General features: G+C 41.6%; 1 protein-coding gene across 1 annotated transcript; it reads left to right on the top strand.

The window, feature by feature from the left end:
- Window positions 1-20,887, top strand: sec11a (SEC11 homolog A, signal peptidase complex subunit). The gene is made up of 6 exons (XM_060853703.1): window positions 1-171; window positions 4,326-4,435; window positions 7,819-7,968; window positions 10,718-10,837; window positions 18,369-18,426; window positions 18,511-20,887. The coding sequence occupies exons 1-6, from the start codon at window positions 121-123 to the stop codon at window positions 18,559-18,561; spliced, it is 540 nt and encodes a 179-aa protein (XP_060709686.1). The 5' UTR covers window positions 1-120; the 3' UTR covers window positions 18,562-20,887.
- Window positions 20,888-22,826: the final 1,939 nt, after the last annotated feature.

The raw sequence follows: 22,826 nt of genomic DNA, 5'->3' as shown, positions 1-22,826 counted from the left end.
ACTTCCGGTGGAGCCTGAGCTTCCGGTAGCTCGAGTGTCGGCGGTTGGAGGCTTGGTGTTTCTCCCTCCCCCCCCTTTCCCGCCGCTCGCCCATGATCGAGAGCGGACCCGGTGCTCAGGATGATGTCGCTAGATTTTCTCAACGATGTCCGGCGGATGAACAAGCGGCAGGTGCGTCTCCCCGGGGCCCGCCTCGGCCCCGGCCCCGGCCCCGGCCCCGGCCCCGCGCGGCTCCGCTCCGCTTAAACCAGGCCCCTGCTCGACCCGGACCCACACTCCCATCAGCTCCCAGGGCAGGGCGACCACTGCATTTACACAGAGATTTCAGTGTACTCCACGCTCCCACTGGCTTCTGGGCAGACATCTGCATTTGTATAGCGACTTTACGGATCTGCACACTCCCACAGGCTCTCGGGGCGACCTCTGCATTTGTATAGCAGCTTTGCGGACCTGCATACACTCACTGGACGACCTCTGCATTTGCATGGCAGCTTTGCGGACCTGCATACACTCACTGGATGATATCTGCATTTGTATAGCAACTTTACTGTCCTCCACACGTCCATAGGCTTCTGGGGTTACCTCTGCATTTATATAGTGACTTTACCTTCTGGGACACTCCCACCGGCCCCTGATTCAATACCATGTATTTAGTGCCTTTGCTGCCAATCACCAAACTCCTTGGTCCAACTCTCTATGCAACCCTTTTAGTGTCCTACATATTGTATTGCAATTGCTCCTAACAAATCTCACCCTCGAGTGGCCGTAACAATGGGGAGGTGGATGTTTGATTTATATTTTGGAGTTTTGATTGATCTGGTCCTTCGAGAGTTGGAATAAGCTTTGTATTCCTCCCAAGGGAGGTGATGTTAGCAGGTCAATTGTTACAAGTTCTGAGCATAGTTTCGCTAGTGTGGACTTGACTGGCTGGATGGCTTCCTCATTTGGTTCTCGGTTGTCAAAATGCAATGCTGAGTGAACTTGTTCTGATGCTCTCATCTGACCATAAATCAACTGAGTTTTGAAGAATTTTCTTTGCATTGATTGAAGGCCCCTCTGGCAAGGAGAAAGTGAGGACTGCAGATACTGGAGTTCAGAGTCGAAGAGTGTGGTGCGGGGAAAGCACAGCCGGTTAAAAGCATCCAAAGAGCAGGAGAATCGACATTTTGGGTATAAGCCCTTCATCAAAAAACTGCTTATGCCCAAAACATCAATTCTCCTGCTCCTCAGATGCTGCCTGACTGACTATGCTTTTCCAGCACCACACTTCATTCCTGGCAAGTTCAGTGTTTGTTGCCTAGCTCCAGTATCCCTCAAATTGGGTGACTTGCTTGGTCATTTCACAAGGCAGTTATGAGTCAATGATGATGTTGCTCTGGAATTGCATGTAGACTAGATTACGTAGAGATGTCAGATTTCCTTCTCTCGAGAGCATCTGTGAACCAGATGTCTTTACAACAGTAGAGTAATTCTCATTTGCCATTATTGAGCTCAGTTTTCAATTCCAGATTTATTAGCTAAATTCACATTCTACTAACTGGTGTGGGGGTTTTGAATTAAGTCCCCAAAGCATTACCCTGGACCTCTGGATTACTGGTCACCTCACCACTCTGCTGCATATTAAATACAAAGGTCATACTCATAAGAGTTATAGAGATCTGCAGCACAGATCTCTGGCCCATTGTTTTCAACCAGTGCAGACTCCATCACCTAAGTGGACAAATAGGTTTTAATCTATAGCAGTGTTGGCTATTGCATTCTTTCTGTGCACAGAAACACAGCAAGATCTTCTCATTTCCCCCTGCCTGCTGACCACTGTTTCTGGCCCTAGACACAGACAAATGTCTCCCTGCACAAATTTTATTGTTCTATTGCATAGTTATACATGGGTAGTCTAAAGTATAGAGAAAGATATCTGCTGCTAAAATAAATCTGTGTATTGAATTCCTTGTTTGAGTGAAAATTAGAAGTATTTATATTTTGAGTGCCGCCTGGCTGAATTATCAAGGGAAATTTCTGTTAGCAGCTGTATGAGTGCAGGCTTTGAAAAGAAGCTAGGAATCATTCAAATGCTTAACAAAATGTATTTGTACAAGTGACAGCTGATTTTAAAATTTTTTTTTGGTAAGGGTGAAATGGTCACATGTTTTGCCTGTCCCAAGTTACTGAGTGTTTATGCCTGTAGTTGCTTCGAGTTGCACAGTTCATTTAGTGCACAGTTCAGGGCTCTGATCCAACCACGTTATGTTGATCGATGTCAGGTGCAAACCAGGCTGCTTAAGAGTGCCAGGTTCCCTTTCCTGAAGGTTATTAGTGAACCAGATTAATCTTTACGACAATCCAGCTGCTTTATCAGTATTTTCCTTCTGATAGCCCACCTACTAGCTTAAATTAGACTTTTATATATCAAGGCCAGTTTTTGATGTACATTAGTAAGGCTAATAGCCATCTTATTATTTATGCAAAACTGGACTGCAATTACTATTGAATGTACGTGTGCAGTTGAATGTAAAAATCTAGTCCCAAGATTTTTGTTCCCATTCACTGCACAAAAATCACATCTTCCCCCTGACTGTTCAAATATGAGATGGTGTGAAATCCCTGTCCTGGCATCATGGTTGGACTTAACTCACCGCATCAGTTACAGTCAGTTCTGTAAGACTGTGCGTTTCTTCTGCATGAATTGGCTATAACAGAATTGAAGAATTTAGACTGTTATTTGTAGTATGTCAACTTTCCTCACCTGTCTTGGCTATAACATAATTTTGGTTCCCATTAGTTTAAACGGTGGTGCTATCACCTGATCTTCTTATAACGCGTGATTACACAGGAACAGAACTATCGTGTTATATCAGAACAAACTGTACATCAGAGCATTCGGTCCAAAATCTTTTTAACAGCACTATCAGTCTTAATTACTCTGACAACCTCTCTGGGACTGAGAATTAACATTAACCAGTGTGAAATCTGATTTCAACTTTTAATTATCAATGAAAATGTCTTTAATAAAATGTTTTTGTTGAATCAAGAGAAAAGGGACAGCCTCCATCTGATTTGAGGTTGAATTCTGATTCTTTCCTGCAGTCTCTGGTGCAGGCTCTGCACTGCTCCTTAATATTTCTTTAGTCTGGTTAAAGGAATGTACACTTGCTTGCGCTGTTCACACAGGTCCCAGTGTCCTATAGGGTGGTGTGTCATTCATCTGTAACTGAGCAAATAACCATAGAATTCTGCAGCCATTCTCGAACCACTGGGTTGCTGTTTGTTTGATCACAGAAAATCTAGCCATAGTTTATTTTTCGACTGTTTTTTGACTGGATTTCTTCAAATTTCATCTCCGCTTGCTGGCTCAGTGAGACATGGTTCCATTGTATTAATTAGCTCTGTTTCTAGCTCAGGAGGTAGTGTCTCCCTGTGATCCATAATTTCCTTGCTTGTCTCTGCTGCTTCAAACTAAGGCAGAGCTATTAAAAGTTTTCCATAAGAAGGGAATCCTGACCTGCATCTACTGAGTGACGTTTTTGATAGGGAAGTCTTCCTGAGCATTTCCACTTTAATAGCACTTGAACCAGCGTACTAAGCTTGTGTTCTTCCCCCCCCCAAACAAAGTATTGTATCAATCATATGATTTAACACTGTCCAGGTGACACATGTAGTAAATTGTTTTAAATTAAAGATGATTTGGAAGCAGTGATATGTGTGAACACCAGTTAATTTACCATGTGATGTGATGCTATTTCAGTACGTTATTGATCATTTACTTTGGAAAATTCAGTATCCTCAATGGGAGAAACTAAGAAATGTGTCATTACTGCGTTGCTGTCCTGTACTACCTTGCTGCGCAATGGAGTTTGACTTTGGAGTCCAAGACCAGCTCTGCCGACAGTTAATGTGCCTTTGGACAAAGTCTTGGAGACTGTGCTTTGAAATTTAACATTCAATTACATGTCTAACTTTTAACAAACAATTATCATGGGTTTTAAGTTTTTTCTGGTTATTATGTAAATCTAATTTGACCATAATTAATTTGGGTTTTTTTAGTTCTCATTATTTTTATCTCTGCTCTTCAAAATTAGTCGTGCACTAACTATTGGTGCTGTATCCTTTCAAGTTTCCACTGTCATAGTCGTCTGTTCTCTTGGAAGGATAGGGTTAGTGACAAAAGCAGCTTTTCCAGCTATGTTAAGTGTGAAAATTCGGTGAGTTTGATGTTCCCATTGCAGCTGAGATTTTGCTCTCCCTGTTTGCATTATTATAACTATCGTGAAATGTGAATGACCATTACAGAAATATTGGGTTGCCTAATTAAGTGATTCTTGTTCCAGTTATACTATCAGGTCTTGAATTTTGGTATGATTGTGTCTTCCGCACTGATGATCTGGAAAGGATTGATGGTTCTGACTGGGAGTGAAAGTCCAATCGTAGTTGTGCTCAGGTAAGTGAACATCGGTTGTTCTTCCTTTCATGTTTGAATTGTAAATGATTCTTCGGATCTCCAAATCTGTCAAAAGAGATAGTCTGAACATCCTTCTCAACATGCAGTCACCGCTGTAACATGCCTACAGAATCCAGCCTGACTTCCGCATTCTTGATGATCAACAGATTCTGCTAGGTTACAGGAGGACAGATATAAAAATTCAGACATCAATTATGAATAGAATTCTAGTACTATTGTTTTTCAGATGGAGGGGGGTTCAGTTGAACAGCTTCCAAAAGGTCGTCACTGCCAATTGATTGGCTGCCCACTAAGCAGGAAGATACTGTGATATCTCATTGATCTATAGGCTGAGACATTGCTGTGTTTTAACAACCAAGAGTGAAGTGTTCCTTTCTTTTTAAAAAAAAGTCCACGTTTGCAGACAGTCCGTTCATATCCCGATGTGCTTCAAATCCTGTTCCATCTTGGCTTGATCGATAGTGCCCTTGGGTCAGAACGTTGTGGTTGTAAACCTCACTGTGGGCAGATCGTTTCGACATTTTCGATGCTTTCATCAATGTTCTGGCATCTTCTGCTTGAGATGTTGCATAATTCGTGGAATTCTGCTATTAAGTTACCGCCTGTAATTCAAAATGTTAGTTGCAAAGCCCAGAGGTGATATGGTCCTGTATAAATACGAGTTCCTTTCCCTTCTCGGCTGAGGCTCTACTACTTTATTTTAAAGTCAAACAGCGTCCCTGGAAAAGCACAGCCGGTCAGGCAGCATCCGAGGAGCAGGAGAGCTGACGTTTCAAGCATAAGCTCTTCATCAGGAATGAAGACATTCCTGATGAAGAGCTTATGCTCGAAACATTGACTGTCCTGCTCCTCAGATGCTGCCTGACTGGCTGTACTTTTCCAGCACCACGCTTTGTGACTGATCTCCGGCATCTGCAGTCCACATTTTCTGCTACTTTATTTTAAATTCTGTATATATGCAGCAGTAACTGTTGCAGTACAATGATTGTCAGTACTGAATGTCTCAGACGACTTAGTTAAAAATCGCACAACACCAGGTTATAGTCCAGCAGATTTATTTGGAAACACTATCCTTCGGAGCGCTGCTCCTTCATTAAGTGGTTGTGGAGGAGGAGCAGCGCTCCGAAAGCTAGTGCTTCCAAATAAACTTGCTGGAGTATAACCTGGTGTTGTGATTTTTAACTTTGTCCAACCCAGTCCAACACCAGCACCTCCAAATCAGACTACTTAATGTATCTACTAAACAGAATCTATAAATTGACAATGGCTGTAATAAACCTGGAAATAATGAACTGTCACATTTATTTCCTACAGTGATGTCTTAACACAGTAGATATATATCATTTCCCTTGATAATTAGCCAGGAAATTAATAGTAAATTATCTCTTTCTTGAAAATTTAACTGTATTGCGCCGTTATTCAGTGTGGAACTACAATTTTGAAACCAGTGTCTTTTTCTTCCCAGGTTAGTAGTTATAGAGTGTGTTCTTGGAGTTCTTCCAGTTTTTTGTGAATAATTTCAGGTTGCAGTTAAGTACTGTTTCACTTACAGAGTGTAAACCTACATATTTTAATGTAGGAGAATGTGAGGACTGCTGATGCTGGAGATCAGAGTCGAAAAGGGTGGCACTGGAAAAGCATAGCAGGTCAGGCATCATCAGAGGAGCAGGGAAGTTGACGTTTTGGGCATAAGCCTTTCATCAGGAATGTGGGGGGGTGGGCGGGGGGTGGTGAGAGATAAATAAATGGCTGGGGCTGGGGGGGAAAGGTAGATGGGAAGGCGATAGGTAGATGTAGCTGTGGGGGGGTGATGGTGAAACGTCAGTCAGAGCAGAGGGTGGAGTGGATACATGGGAAGGAAGATGGACAGGTGGGACAGTTCAAAGCAGCAGTGCAGAGTTGGATCTGGGTTGAGGTGAGGGGAGGTGTGGTGGAAATGAGGAAACTGGTGAAATCGACATTGATGCCATGTGGTCCTAAGGCAGAAGGTGAGATGTTCTTCCTCCAGGTATTGGGTGGCTAGAATTTGGTGATGGAGGCAGCCTAGGACTTGTGTGTCCTTGGTGGAGTGGGAGAGGGAGTTGAACTAGTCCGCCACGGCAGGAGGGTTGTTTGGTGTGTGTATCCCAGAGATGTTCCCTGTCTCCCCAGTGTAGAGGAGACAACATTAAGAGCAACAGACACAGTAGATGAGGTGTTTAGATGATGTGCAGAACATTAGGGCGGCACGGTGGCACAGTGGTTAGCACTGCTGCCTCACAGCGCCAGGGACCTGGGTTCAATTCCCGCCTCAGGCAACTGACTGTGTGGAGTTTGCACGTTCTCCCCATGTCTGCGTGGGTTTCCTCCGGGTGCTCCGGTTTCCTCCCACAGTCCAAAGATGTGTGGGTCAGGTGAATTAGGTAAGGGGCATATGTAGGGGTATGGGTGGGTTGCGCTTCGGCGGGTCGGTGTGGACTTGTTGGGCTGAAGGGCCTGTTTCCACACTGTAAGTAATCTAATCTAATCTTTGCCGGATGTGAAAGGATCCTTTGGGTCCTTGGATGGAGGTGAGAGGGAGGTGTGGGTGCAGGTTTTGCACCTCTTGCAGTGGCAAGGGAAGTTGTTGAGTGTGTAGATCCTTGTCAGGATGAAAACAGCAGAGTAATGTTCAGTGTTGTCCTAAAGCATAGGGACTGAAGTCTCTGATTCATTTGCTGGTGTTAATAAGCCAGGTGCGTGTATCTGATCTCAGCTTATAGAGGGGTATAATGAACCCAAATAAGCACAGAATAAATAGTAAAGCAAAATGCAGGCAGTATTCAGTATAATAGGCAGCCTCTGTGGAAAGATGGAGCCAGTGTTAATGTTTCAGGTCAATGAGTAAAGATCATCAATGTGAAATGCTGACTTGACAACTGTTTTCTAACCTGCTGTTTCTCCAGCATTTTCAGTTGTTAAATATGTTTGACTCAATGTGCAAGCTGTTTGAGTGACTAATGTATAATTCATGCTAAGTGGTCAGCATTGTAGAAACCGTCATCTTTGAATAAACCACCAATCCTAATTAACTCATTATGATTCCACAGTATTATTTGACAACAGACTGGCAAATGGATTCTGGGCCAGTGGATTTGCTCATTGTAATCCACTGACATTTATTAAATGTGAGAGTTAGTGATGATCCATTCGAGGAATTAACATACTAATCTGACAAGGCAGCAAAGCGCAGCTAATACTGATGTGATGGGTGTTCCCTTGTCATGTGGGTTGAAAGCAATCTTTGAAACTTTGATTTCATCTCCGTATTCTGTGAAATGTCCCTTGCCTTTCTCAACTGAAAAGCACTAACTGATAATCTGATATTATCTCTCTCATTTCAGTGGGAGTATGGAACCTGCCTTCCACAGAGGTGACCTTCTGTTCCTGACCAACCGCATAGAAGATCCCATCCGAGTTGGCGAGATTGTGGTTTTCAGAATTGAAGGACGAGAAATTCCAATAGTACACAGAGTGCTGAAAATTCACGAGAAGTACGTGTTTCTATAGCAGGATGGCTTGTAAACTGGATGTCGTTGTTTAAAGTATTGCTTTACTTGAGCTACCACCTCTAGATTGCTTAGTGCATTGCAGAGCAGGATAGAATAACTGTGGGTAAGTTAGTTATCCTTCCTGCCCATCCAAAGGACTTTTCCTGTGTAATGTTCATGGGCATGATAACTGATTGGAGACCTTTACCCCTTTCTCTTCCTACTTTCTCCAATACGTTGTCTTTAATGCTGCTACCTGTTCATGTCCAGAATTAGAAAGATTTCATCAGTTTTGCTTCCAATTTCCATTCTTCTCTCCTCTTCACCTGGTCCACCTCTGACTCTTCCCTTTCTTGACTTCATTGTTTCCATTTCTGAGAGTAGGCTGCCAACTAATAGCCACCCAAGTCCACATCCCTCACAGGTACCTCAGCTACACCACCTCACATCCTGCTTCCTGCAAGGTTTCCATTTCATTCTCCCAGGTTCTTGGTCACTGTCACACACAGTCATACAGCACGGAACTAGACCCTTCAGTCCAACCAATCCATGCCGAACATAATCCCAAACTAAACTAGTCCCGTCTGCCTGCTCCTGCCCCATATCCCTCCAAACCTTTTCCTATTTGCGTACTTATCCAAATGTCTTAAACGTTGTAATTGTACCCACATCCTCCACTTCCTCAAATTTCATTTCACACACAAACCACACTCTGTTTTAAAAAAAAATGCACCTCGTGTGTTTTTATTTTAATCTCTCTCTTCTCAACTTAAAAATATGCCCCCCTTCTTGAAATCCCCCATCCTAGGGAAAAGACAACTATCGTTAACTCTATCTATTCCTGTCATTTGTTTATAAACTTCTATCAGGTCATCTCTCAAACCCCTACACTCCAGTGAAAAAAAGTCCCAGCCTTTCTTTATAACTCAAACCTGCTATAAAAGCAACAGCCTGGTCAATCTCTTCTAAACCCTCTCCAGCTTAATATCCTTCCTATAACGGGGCTACCCAGAATTGAACACAGTATCCCAGAAGATGCCTCACCAATGTCCTGTACAACCTCAACATGACTTCCCAACTCCTATACTCTTCCTGAGTAATGAAGACAAGTGTGCCAAATAGCATTTTAACCACCCTGTCTATATTTGATGCAAACTTTGAAGAATGATGTACCTGTACCCCTAGGTTCCTCTGTTCTTATGCCACTTTTCACCAGGTTGCCTGTAACATTGCCTTTCTCCTCAGCTAAGTATTCCCCACCCATTGTAGTTGACAGGGCCCCTACTCTTTCCCTGCCATTCCCAGACAACAATAGGATTTCCATTCTCCTTCCATTCCATCTACTAGTCTCTGCATTAAAAAGATCATCCTCCATCATTTCCACCACCTCCAGGAGCATGTCCCCACCAAACATCATCCTGTCCCCTGGACTGTCAGCATACTACAGGGGCAGTTCCCCATGATCCACTCCCCCATGATACATGACCATGCAGTTTCAGAAGGTGTACAACTTGTCTCCTCACTGTCCAAGGCCACGTACACATCTTCCAAGTGAAGCCATGTTTTGTTTCTTTCAAGACCAAAGGCAGACTATTTGACACTTTAGAGTCTATCTCTGCTACATCTGTAGGAAAAATGACCCAGACTTCCCAGTTGCTTCCCATTTCTGTAAACCACCTTACTCGCATGCTAACATTTCTGTCCTGGGTTTGCTGCAGTCTTCCAACAAAGCACAATGCAAGCTCCAGGAATAACGCCTCAGTCACCACTTGCACTTTCCAGCCTTGAGGTAACTGTTTAATTCTATAACTTCAGCAACTGATTGCAGATGTCTATTCTCCATTTTACTTCCTATCCCCTCCATTGCCTTGTTTGTATCATCTTTACTTTGCTGTTAGTGAAGAGAACCTATTCTGTCCCTTCCCATCTTAATATATGGCTATTTATCTTTTTCACCATAATTAACAAAACCTTTATCTTTTTGCAGTGGGCCTTGACACCATCTGTCCCCTTGCTCCACCTTTGCCTCTGTCAAAAGTATTAAAAAAAAATTCCCAACACCTTTCAGTTCTGAGGAAGAGTCATTATGGACTCAAAGTTTAACTTTTTCTCTGTCCATAGTTGTTGTTTCTCAAACATTCTGTGTTTGAGAGTTTGTATGTATTGTGGCAATATCTTTTTATCTGTACTGTTCCAATTTTCTATTGGAGTCTCTTTGGCTAAAGTCCTTAGACTAGCTTTTTTGCGATTTTAGTTTATATGTTTCTTTGTTACTTGATGTGCTAATTTGAAACAAAAATTTTAAGTTTTTCATAAAACATCACTTGTGTCTTTTTTTAAATACCTTTTCTATTTTTATGACCTCTATAAAGTCCTATACAGCTTTGATTACTTCGGGCCTCCAACTCTTGTATGTCACTGATTTCCATCACCTTACTTCAGCTGCTGTGGCCCTAACTCTGGAATTCTTTTCCTGAGTCTCACTGCCTTTCTATTTCTCCATGCTCCTTTAAGACATCGGTAAAACTGACACTGAACCAAAATCTCTTCTGTGGTTTGGTAGCAGAGTTTGTTTGATAACGCCCTTGTAAAGTGCGTTGGAGCATTAATCATCCCATTAAAAATGTAAGCTCTTTAGCCCAACCTACTGATTTAAAAAGTTCTGTTTCATACATCACACATCTCCTAGTTTTTTTGTAATTTGCAGTTTGTGAAAACCATGTGGTAAAACTTGTATGTACTATTGTATTAGGGAAAATGGAGACATCAAATTTCTGACGAAAGGTGACAACAATTCTGTTGATGACCGAGGCTTGTACAAACAAGGACAACACTGGCTAGAGAAGAAAGATGTAGTGGGACGTGCACGTGGGTGAGTTTCAGATTTGTTTTGTGGTCTGCTTGTCCTGTAGGTGTCCTGTAGCACTGAGACTTCATCCAATGGAAGAGGGAATGTGAATCGGTATACCACCATTTATTTTACAGACCTCAGAATAAAATTTTAAAAAAACCTTTTTGTGCTTACAAATCGTTTGAAAGTACAGAGCTGAGTATTGGTGAAAAAAGGTTTGTTGCACTCATCAGGACAATTCTCCAGAATGTCAGTGTTAAGAGGAAATGTGCTATGAGAACAGTATGTTGATTGGCATGTGAACTCTTGTAAGTGTGTTGTCATCAAAGATGCAGTTGGAGGATGACTGACGGTTAATTGCCATTTTCTGTTTAAATTTAACTCTGGGAGGTTGACTGATTATTTGAGGCATTGTCCTAAGGAATGAACCAGAGAATGTATGTTACCTGGTTTGTTTAGTTGAAACTGACACAATGTGTTTGCATGCTGCTTCCATCTACGAATGTCTACATTTAGACCTGCACCTCTCTTCTTCAAGCTTCTCTATTCCTTCCAAGATTTGTGTTAGATGAAAAGTTCCCCAAAATGGCATTTTCTCAGCAATCCTTTGTGCTTTTTCTGAAGATGTAAGATGATGTCCTCCGGCAGAACATGGGCAAATATTTCTAATATTATGTGGCATAAGTCAAGTCTGTTTGGTAGAAAGAAAGACTGGCTGATAGTTCAGATGGAGAAATTGTGTAGCAGCTTAGGCTTTTATAAAACAAGCAAATAGTGGGTGCACCCCAAGGCAAGACAAAGATTGGAATTATGTTATAAAACAGATATCTGCTAACAAGGCAAAGAACTGGGTCCATGTGACCCCTCTACATATCTCATGGTGATGAAATGGCATGTAGCCTTTTAATTTAAAACAAAAAGCTACTTACTTCACAACTTCGGAATAGTGCCTCTTTCTTTGTAGTGTGAACATCAGATCTCCTGATGCTGCCCACTGACCAAAAGATCAGGGATAACTCCTCCATTCCTCTTGGAATCTGTTACATCTACCCAAGCAGGCAGTGTGTGTGCTCGTTTAAAGTCTCATCTGAAAACAATGAGGTGAGAGCATTTAGCTGCTTCATGATCACAATTCAAATTTAGCCAAATGGAAAAATCCCAGAGTGTAGTAGAGTTCTACCAGGTAGCTTCTAAAGGCAAATACCTGAGCGGGTGTTTATAATATATCAACACTATTGTACATGTTACTGATAGTTGTGACAGGACTAATACCTTGGAGATGTACAACTCAACTTTACATTGAAACAAATTATCTTAGAAAAAACCTCCATGAATTTCCATATACCTGTTGTTGCCTTGCCCACTTCCTGTAGGCAATCAGACTCCTGCCCTCCTTGAACCTCAGTGAAAAAGAAGAGTGTTTTTTTATCTCTAGCTATTTTAAATTATATCCAGTACAATAACCTTCATTTGCCAGACTTTCTCAAATAGCCATTGGTGAATTCTAGGCAACATTTCCTTTGCTGATTGGATAGGAGAATCTGGAGAGCTGCTTGAAAATAAGGATTAGAATTTTGGAATCAAGACATTATTTAATTCTGAGCCAGTGTAGGTCAGTGAACACAGGAGTTTTGAATTACCTCAGGTTTACAGAGGGTAGAATAAGGGAGGGTTTTATTTTGAGCAAAGCATGGATGAGGGGTTCAGTGGCAGATGGGCTGAGATGGACAGGAATGGGTGCCACTAGAGGTGAGGAATTGCAGTTTCGGTGATCGTATTGCTATGTGGCACGGTGTTTCCACCAAAGTCGAGAACACCACAGATTGTGAATACTTCAATTGAGCTTGAGTTGCATGGCAGCGAGAGGGATGGAGTTAATGCTGAGGTTTGTGACGTGGATTAAAGGTTGATATTTAATCGTAGGAAATTTCTGCTCGTCCATAGCTGAATGTCAAATAAACAGTCTGACACCTTGTAGACAGCAGGCAAGTCAAAAGAGGTGCTGGTGAAGCAGAACTGAGTGTTGTCAGCTTGTGATGGGGAAATTGTGTTTTGACATTTCCAAGAGCCAGCTGTGGATGAGCTGTGGACATCCAAAGATAAATCCTTGGGAGACATCAAAGGTAAATGCATAAATGGGACGTGAAGCAATTAATGCAGTTCCCTGGCTGCAGTCAGATGGTCAAAGTAGTCAGATGAATGTTGACCCCAGTCAACAGGAGGATTGTGGTGGAACTGTGTAACTAGCTTTAAGCTTGTGCAATCAGTTGTCAAAGGCTGCAAACATGGAGGATGGATAGGTTAACCTCATGGTCTCACAAGACCCATCTGAGGCTTTGAGTTAATTATTTTGCATCCAGGAGTCAGTTGTAATGAAGGTGTTCCAATATATTGCTAATGTTTCACTGCTTACCAAATCCTTAGTGTGGGTTATTCAGTGTAAAAACGAATTGCCCTTTAATTTCCTGTTATTTGAAGACTTGGGCATAGGCTCAGAGCAGCCCCAGGTGATGTTTGGGTCAATGATCAGTGTTTATATTTCCACAGCCTTCCCTGCCAAATAATTCGAGCATTTTCTGCTGTTGGCCTCACTCCAAGATATGTACGCAAAAGTCAAGACCGACACCTCCCTATAGTATTACAGGAGTGTTGTGTTGTTTAAGCTGTCGTCTTTCGAATGAGATGCTAAAGTTCAACCCTTTTTAGGTGAACATAACATATCCCATGACAGTATTCCAACGGGTGTCCCAGTATCCTGGCCAATGTCTGGAATCTCTTGCATGCCAACAGTTCTCGAAATGTAGTCCTGTAGTTCAGCCTCCAGTGTCCCTAATTTTAATTGTTCCACTGTTGATGGCTGTGCTTTCAGCTACTTTAGCCCCTAACTCTTAAATTATCTTCCCTAAACCTCCCTGTCACGTCTCACTTTCCTCCTTTGCTATTTAAAAAATAACCTTTTTGGCCAAGCCTTTGACCATCTGCCCTATGTTAAGATGTGGCTAACTGTAGTCATTTTTTTTATGCTTCTATGAAGTCTTTGGACTGCTTGCATTCCATCTAAAGGCACTCTTACAACATCTTATATTTTTAAGGTGTTTTTTTTCAAAATTAAATGAACAGGACTGTTAGTAGTTCAGTTTGTTAAAACTCCCTTAGTTTCGTAAATTCGGTTGCATGCGATTTGTTAAAATTCTGACAGCTGAAGAGTAAGTTGCAACACAAACATGGCAATCAATGGTGGATTAAAAGAGACAGTGTTACCTGTCATGGTTGAAGATGCTTATTAATAGGCCCCTTTGTCACTAGCTGGTGGCTAAATGGTTCCCAAACAAGGACTGGTTTGAGCAAATGTCAAAGGCCATGTAACCTTCCAGAGTCTGTCATGTGTGCCAGTAGGTAGGAAGGACCACAAGTTTTCACACAAGGTCAATCTGTATATTCACGACCTAATTATTGTTGTAATGTTTAGATGTGACTTAAATTACTCTTGTGCGGTTACAATGGTCATAATCATCAGGAATATCTGACTCTGAACAAGGTGCCAGCTAATCTTTAACTGTCCATTAGCTGTCTGTTGTCACAGCTAACATTGGAAACAAACTTTATATCTAAAATAAGACTGTTATTTATGCTACTTAATTGGAATTATTCAATAGTTTGAACTTTATTCAGAGCCACCTTTGCAGCAAAATCATGAGTATACTATAATCAGAGCATTGTTCTAGAACAGAGGCAAATTGATAACTCAGATTGGTCCAAGGGGTTTTTGTTTGTAGCACTGATCATTTGATAGAATGCCTACAGTATGGAAATGGGCCATTCAGCCCTACATGTCCACACCAACCCTCTGAAAGGTAACCCACCCAGACCTATTCCCTTACTACCCTAGATTTATCCTTAACTAATGTTGCCTGGCATGGTAGGAAGATCGTATGAGGAAAGGCTGAGGCACTTGGGGCTGTTCTCATTGGAGAAAAGGAGGTTTAGGGGAGATTTGATAGAGGTGTACAAGATGATTAGGGGTTTAGATAGGGTTGACAGTGAGAACCTTTTTCTGCTAATGGAGTCAGCTGTTACTAGGGGACACAGCTTTAAATTAAGGGATGGTAGGTATAGGACAGATGTTAGGGGTAGATTCTTTACTCAGCGGGTTGAGAGTTCATGGAATGCCCTGCCAGTAGCAGTGGTGGACTCTCCCTCTTTATGGTCATTTAAGCAGGCATTGGATAAGCATATGGAGGTTATTGGGCTAGTGTAGGTTAGGTAGGCTTCGATCGGCGCAACATCGAGGGCCGAAGGGCCTGTACTGCGCTGTATTTTCTATGTTCTGTGTTCTATGTCCTATGTAATGCACCTAACCTACACATCCCCGAACACGATGGGCAACTTAGCATGGCCAATTCACCTGACCTGCACATCTTATGACTGTGGGAGGAAATTGGAGCACCTAGAGGAAACCCACACAGTTGCCAAAGCTGGAACTGAATCCGGGTCCCTGGTGCTGTGAGGCACCAGTGGTAAATGCTGAACCACTGTGCCGAAAATGGTGGTGGTGTGTTTTCAACAAAGTTATTTTTGATATTCACAGTGCGGCATGTTTGAGGTGATAGATTAACTTGTAGAATAACATACTGTTCTGTTTTACCTTAACTGTCTTTGTCTTCAGTTAACATGGTGACTGTTGGAATGACAACTTCACTTGATTCCTGACCTCTTTGGCCTTTAATTGAATTGGATCCCAGTGATTGGCATCCAGGTCTGGGGTGGGTGGTCCATAGCTGCCTAGCATTACAGCATCTGATAGGCAAGGAAACCTACTGGATAAGATCTATCTGACAAATGTCTGATTTGTCCCCTTTTTTTTTAACCCAAATGTGGAGAGAGAAGCCGTGACTTTATCATGCATGGCACGCATGAAGTTTCTGCACTTTTTTTTAGACAAGCACTTTAGTTAAAAGTGCTTTCCTCCTCTGTAATTACACCTTTTTTATATGAAAAGAAGAAATAACTAGGTGGAAGTGCCATATTGAGTCAGGGAGAAAAACTTAGTGGAAACCTGAGCTGTTAACTGGAGGCTCACTTGTAAAATTTCATTTCTGCCTCTTGTAGCAATAACATGACTGTCTTGCTAAATGGGGAGTTATTATCACAGAATACACTGAGTGTCAGGGGAGTAAATTACTCTGCTCCTAACTGTATAACACTGAACTTCGATTTTAAAAGCAGCAGTTCAGCAATGCACGGGAAGTAGGAGTAGGAAACGCATTTTGCCGTTTCTCTTTTCCTTTGTTACTCCATACCACCACCTCCCCATGTTTTCTATATTTAATAACCCACTTTGATCAAAATTAAAGAGATAAAAAATGCAGTGAAACTACTTCCTTATGTTGCCATCTGAATCACGGAGTGTGGAACTGTTGAATTGTGAACGTACTATTAGGTTTCTGTTTGGAATGGAATGGAATGGAAACACCAGAGGTAATGTGTATTGCATGTGTGCCAGTACAACAGCAAACAAACTTGTAATCAGCCCTTTATTACAACTCTTGTTCCTATAAACTTGAATTGATTGAACAGAAGCTGAGAACAATAATAACTTGCTTCATGCACTTACCAATACACCAAAGCTGTAGTTTTTTTATACATGGATGATGCATCAAAAACTGAGCTGCATTACATTATCATTGACTGTAACAGTCACAGAAACCTTGATCAATTATACTCGGCAATGATTATGAATATACTCTTTAGCAGTACAATTCCAGTGGTGTGGGGAGAGTCTTTGTTATGTGTTATATTAACTGCCCTGTAACTCGCATAACACAATACTGAAAGGTACTTGAGTGTTGCATGGGTTTTACAACGCACCCTGGAGTTGCTGTCAGTGTGTAATACAAATGATTTGTTACTACCAGTTGAACGGAATTTTACCTACCGCTAAGAAAATTGCAGAAGTAAGCAGTGCTATTGGCTGCTACCACATCTCAGGCCTTGGCTGAATGAGTGCTATCTGAACTGGTCACCAGGGCGGTGGTTGTTTGTTGTTTTGCAAGTTTGGACTCGGTACGTAGATGGGAAGGGTTCACAGTGAAACTACGTGAGCAGTGTCGTTGCTCCCAGAGTACTGAAAGGCAAAATGCACACAATATTCCTCCTTTTTAAATATAATTTTGATGTGACAAATGTTGGATTCCGTGCCTGGAAAATAAAATTGTTGCCTCGTACCTGGAACTCCATTTTCTAAACCATTCAGATCTGTTTACTTGTGCTGCACCAACAAATGACGTTCGGTTTAAGAAATCTCCATGTTAAGTGTATGCCTTATTGTGCTTATTCTCAATACTGGTGTATACCTGATCTCCAAAAGGTTTAGTTTCATTCTTCGCTTAAATAAAAATATGTGGGCTGTTAACAATTTTGAGTGGTAAAATATTCTAGAGAAATGCATAGGTGATATCACTAAATTGAAGTATGAGGGATTAATATAAATATAGATGGGTATTTGTGATTTTTAAAATTCCTTTGTATATGTTAATGTGAAACTTGGTTTTAGAAAATACAGGGAAGTATCATAAAGTATTAAGCTGCCAGCTACCGATTACAAAATAACCACCTGAAACATGTCAAATCTAGTTGAGTGATATCCTTTGCACGATAATTCTAAAATGATAGTTTGCAGATTCGTGAGGGTTTAAATTTAGCAAAGTGGCAAACAACTGAGGCAGATCGTTTTAAAGTTGGCTTGTACAGTTTGCAGAGTACTTGTACAGAAGGATGAGAGAGAATCTAAATTTTCTGGTCCATTTTGGTGAATGTTTTGTACCCTAAAATCTTGAAAGCTTAAATAGTGATGCAGTGCCTGCTCCTGAACATAATTTTCCAGCCCATTTTTGTACTTGTTTTACATCACATATCATTTGTAGTGAAGTGATGAGCATTTGATTACATCAACAATCTCATCGGTATGAAACTTATACCAAATGACTGCTATCCCACCTTGATAATTAATTGACTTGAAATTGTGCATATTCAGTTCTGTCCACACAGATTTTTGGATTGCAAGTATTCTGTTTTTTTTTCTAATTATCTTTATAGGAATTATAGTTTTCAAAGTAGAGTGAAAAACCTTCCATGTTTTATTACATAAGCTCGACAAATGCACACTGTTGACTGTTGTAACCAGATGAGAATTAATCACTGGCTAGTTTAAGATCCAAGTTGCTAAAATCCCAGAATGCCTTCAGTGGGATCTAGAGTAAAACTACTTTTTTCTAGTAAGCGAACATATTTGACAGTAGTATGATCTCCCATTAATCCCCACAGTATTTATGGACTCTGCCAACCAGTCTGTTTGTCACTGTCTATTCAGCTGTCTCTTCCTCAGGGTGACCCAACTGTTAATTGCAGTCAGTCTCACTTTGGTACCAGTCCCCTTATTCCTGAGGCTACATCTTAAACCGTAGGTTATTTTGATAACAGTATCATGATGCTAGGTATTCCTGTTATTTGTTTGATTATTGTCTAACAGATTTCAAAAATCTTACTTTTCCAGGTTTGTACCTTACATAGGTATAGTGACCATTTTGATGAATGACTATCCAAAATTTAAGGTAAGCTTGATTGAATCTTGTTTCCACCAATAATCTTTTGTGAATGTTTTGTTTTATTAATGCTTTTATTAATTTCTTTTTCAGTATGCGGTACTTGTTCTGCTGGGGCTCTTTGTCCTTGTGCATCGAGAGTGAAGATTGGGTGGAGTTTGTCCAAGGATATTAGTCAAACCAAATGTTTAAAATGAAGAAAATTACTGGCAGGCGTGCGATTTTGCAGCTATTTCCATGGATTTCTGCTTTCTGCCACATGGTGATTGTGTTTTTAATGAAGATCAGTACTGTAGGAATGTTCACAAGTGATGGACTGAAAGATGTCACCTTACACACACACACACACGTTCCCCATTATTTTTTGTTTTGTGAATCTAAATTTTTACTGCAGCCTGGAGTTGGTCAGGCATTTGGTTGGGATGGAGGGTGGGGTAGGGGGGTTTGAAGCCAGGTGGGTCGATGCCAGTTTGCACCTTTTATAGCTTGGCGCTTATTTTGGTGTGCTGCCACTGTTTCAGTCTGAATACAAATTGGGAGTGCATTGTGGGTTTGCTGGTATTGGTCAGGAAGCAGGCCACCTCCCAGTACACTTTATCAGCATATCCAAGAAACATGGTGTCCCCTGACTTGTTTGGAAACCTCAAGTACCTCTGACCAAAGCATACATGATACAGTAAATAGCTGGCAGCAGCAGTTGAAACCCAAAGACCACAAACATCGATGAATGGGCCAGTGAACTGTGTCTGTCTTTAAAAATGGAGCCAAGTATAGAATCCTACATGGAACCCATTTGGAAGGGAAGTTGAAGCTTTCCTAGATTCTCAACCTTTATTGCAGATTGAAAATGTGAAATACCAAATATTGGACAGTTACGCAGATACTTAAACCATGACATATTGTACAGTTGGGAGTCACTTCTTTTCCAGTTCACCTGCTATCTTTATTTATTCGATCACCTTACTTTAAATAAGATGATCGTAGAATACGTGTAACCCTCTGTATGTTGTGACAGATTGGTGGAAATGTTGTACTCTTCAAACCACATCCAACCATTTGACATCAGAACAATGTCCAGTACTTGGTTGTGAAAAGATTTGGTGAGATTAGTGAGAGCCTTCATCCAGAGATGGTCCTGATTATCAGTAACCATTGTGTCCATCACAACTTGCAAATTATTCACAAATGTAAAATGTGAGTCATGATTTGGAGATGCCGGTGTTGGACTGGGGTAGACAAAGTTAAAAATCTCTCAACACCAGGTTATAGTCCAACAGGTTTATTTGGAAGCACAAGCTTTTGGAGTGCCGCTCCTTCAGGTGTTTGTGGCATATACTAATCAACCACCTGATGACGGAGCAGCACTCTGAAAGCTAGTGCTTCCAAATACACCTGTTGGATCGTAACCTGGTGTTGTGATTTTTTAACTTTATAAAATGTGAGCACTGTATGCAAAGTGCATTTGTATTGAAATGCTGGCACCTGGACTGGATGAATCAGTGTAGTTAAGAGGTGAAGGTGACATTGGTACGTTGTAACCAAGTAAATTGCAGGAACCCTCCTCTCCATCTCTGAAAGACTCTACTTTCCAATAAAGTCTTACTGAGAAATCCTCATACTGCCCTTTGTGGCTGCTTTTCTTGGTGGTGTTTAGTAATGAACAATCCCATCAGTACTTTTCTCGTGTTAAACATTGTGGACAGACCCAGCTTGTTCAGGTATGTTTAGTAGTTTTCTTTGTGCGTTTGATGTTGTACAAAGTGCCTGCTCATCTTTTCTTCATTTGATACAGCACCCTCATTCCCCACCCTTCCACTGTTAACTTCTGTTGTTTTAAAGCACCGATTGTGAAAATTGTCCATCTTTTTTTCTTGAAGTGGATGTGGAATAATTTTAAGTAATTCGAATTTTAAAATTAGTCAGTTCTAAGACTTTTTGATAATTTTATCCCATAACATATCCCCAGTAAACACAAACTTCCACACTTTTTGTTCATTTACTGTCGAAATAAAACTCAAGTTCTACTTTTGAAGTGCCATCAGGTATTTCCAGCACACCGTTCAGGGAGGAGAATCCCTTTGTTTTCATGAAACCATCACAAGGTTAGTGAAACTCTGGCAGCACCAGTGGAGAGAGAAAGAGAGTTAACATTTCAAGTCTGGTATGACTGTTGAGAAGGACTCCAGTTCTGAAAGATTTGTACCAGTCTTGAAATGTTGATGCTCTTCCTCACTCTCTCTCCGCCAATGCCGCCAGGCCTGATGATTTTTCTCCAGCATTGTGTTAATTTCAGATTTCCTGCGCCCACAGTATTTGCCTTTTGCCTCCTTTGTTTTCATGGTGGGTTAGATCCAATCTGCCATGTGTGGTTACATTGTGAAGTACTTGGCCCAGTACCCCCACAGAATCCTTTTCCTCATGATCTGGGAGTCGTGGGAATTCTGCATTTGAATAAAATTTCTAAAATTTACTGCGGTCATGTGTATTTGTTCATTTTGTATGATATGATGGAAGTTAGTGGCTTTAGGATGGCATTTGGTGTTGATAAACTAGCTGTGCTTTAACTCTTTGGCTTTCACCGTGTTTAATATTGAAGTTTTAAAGATTGCGTGAATGTGGTGGGAATAATGTGAAACATTGCAGGCTACAAAGTGCTTTTCAGTGTTTTGCTTTTAATGTCCAGCACTGATTTTCCCTTTCTGAAATTTGGAATCCATTGAAATGTTTCCCATTCATTCGTTTCTAGTTGCTGCACTGGGAGAACACTTTTAATGTGATCAGGTTAAAGCTGGCTTGAGCTAGTCTTTTCCCTCTGTGTTCGAGAAGATTTGTAGCCCAGGTTGTAGGTGAGGTTGTTAACTTGCTGAGCTGGTAAACTCATTCACAGGTGAGTCATCACCATGCTAGGTAACGTCATCAGTGTGCCTCAAGTGAAGCATTGGTGTTCTGTCCTGTATGCTGTGTCTGTGTCTGTGTCTGGTTCTGCTGGGGTTGGTGGTGTTATTCTGCTTTTGTTTCTGTTTCTTAGTGATTGGTACATGGGGTCCAAATCTACATTTGTTAATGGAGTGCCAGGCTTGCAGGAATTCCCACGCTGTCTCTGATTGCCCTATCCGAGAATGGACATATCATCCCAGTCAAATTGGTGTCCTTCATTGTCTGTGTGATGTGATACAAGTGTCTCTTGGTGGCTAGTTGGTGTTTATGGACCCTGGAGGCCAACGTCCTTCCTGTTTCCCCAATGTAGAGTTTTTGACAGTCTTTACACGTTATTTTGTGGTAGTAATAGCCATCTGGTGGTCATTTCTGACATGTCTTTAATGAATGACAGTGTGACCAGTGTATCTTGGTGTGTTGTGGTCTGTCATTTATGTATCGGCAGACTGCACTTTATGGGTACCCGTTGCTTCTGAAGATGTTATGTAGATGTTCTGCTTTGCACAGCTCTAGACGAGGATGAGATTATGGTCTCCTTTCGATGTGACAGTGCAGTTCACCTCTATGGACAACTCCCTAACCAAGGAAACAATAGCCTCGCTACTCGAGGAACCAGGAATGCAGACAGCCTGTAACGCTGTCAGCAGGGACAGCACCCTCCAGCTACTAGATCTGTGCCTCACGATCCACTTCATCTTCAACGGTCAGGTATACAGTGCACCCATGGGATCACTGATATCAGGACTAACAGTAGAAGTGGTTGTGCAAAGACTAGAATGGACAGTACTGTCCACTACTCAGCCAAAACTCTGAATCAACAATGTGGCAAACTGGCTATTTGGTCCAATAAGTCCACACCAATCCTCTGAAGATTATCCCACCCATACCCCTACCCAAATACTCCACATTTCCCCCTGACTAATTTACCTAACGTATACATCCTTGAACACTATGGACAATTTAGCACGACCAATTCACCTAACCTGCACATCTTTGAACTGTAGGAGGAAACCTGAGCACCTGGAGGAAACCCACACAGACACTGGGAGAATGTGCAAACTCTACACAGTTGCCCAAGGTTGGAATCGAACCCAGGTCCTTAGTGCTGAGAGGCAGCAGTGCTAACCACTGAGTCACTGTGCTAACCTGTATATGGCACCTTTGTAATTACCAAATGCCCACAGCTAGAGGAAACCCATCAACTCCTAAACAACAACCGTACCAGCATCAAGTTCGCCAAGGGAGAAAGCAACTGACTTCAATTCAAGGCCACCCACACAGACCAAGTACAAAACAACAAACAGCCCAACACCCACAAACAAAGCTACAGCAGAACATTATTCAAGCAAGCCACAACCCACTGCAAAGAGAGCAACAACACATACGCAACATCTTTAGAAGCAACGGATACCCAAAATGCTTGGTCTGACAATGCCTACACAACAGACCACACCAGGAAAATGCAAAATGTA

Source organism: Hemiscyllium ocellatum, chromosome 42, assembly GCF_020745735.1.
Source record: "Hemiscyllium ocellatum isolate sHemOce1 chromosome 42, sHemOce1.pat.X.cur, whole genome shotgun sequence".
NCBI lineage: Eukaryota > Metazoa > Chordata > Chondrichthyes > Orectolobiformes > Hemiscylliidae > Hemiscyllium > Hemiscyllium ocellatum.
This window is presented reverse-complemented; position numbering and strand designations above follow the sequence as displayed.

Bases quoted from the DNA above. Each gene is read 5' to 3' on its own strand.
- sec11a (XM_060853703.1), top strand. From the start codon at position 121: ATGATGTCGCTAGATTTTCTCAACGATGTCCGGCGGATGAACAAGCGG. The intron at 10,838-18,368 runs GTGAGTTTCAGA...TTACTTTTCCAG, and splicing joins GTAGTGGGACGTGCACGTGG to GTTTGTACCTTACATAGGTA. The intron at 18,427-18,510 runs GTAAGCTTGATT...TTTCTTTTTCAG, and splicing joins ATGACTATCCAAAATTTAAG to TATGCGGTACTTGTTCTGCT.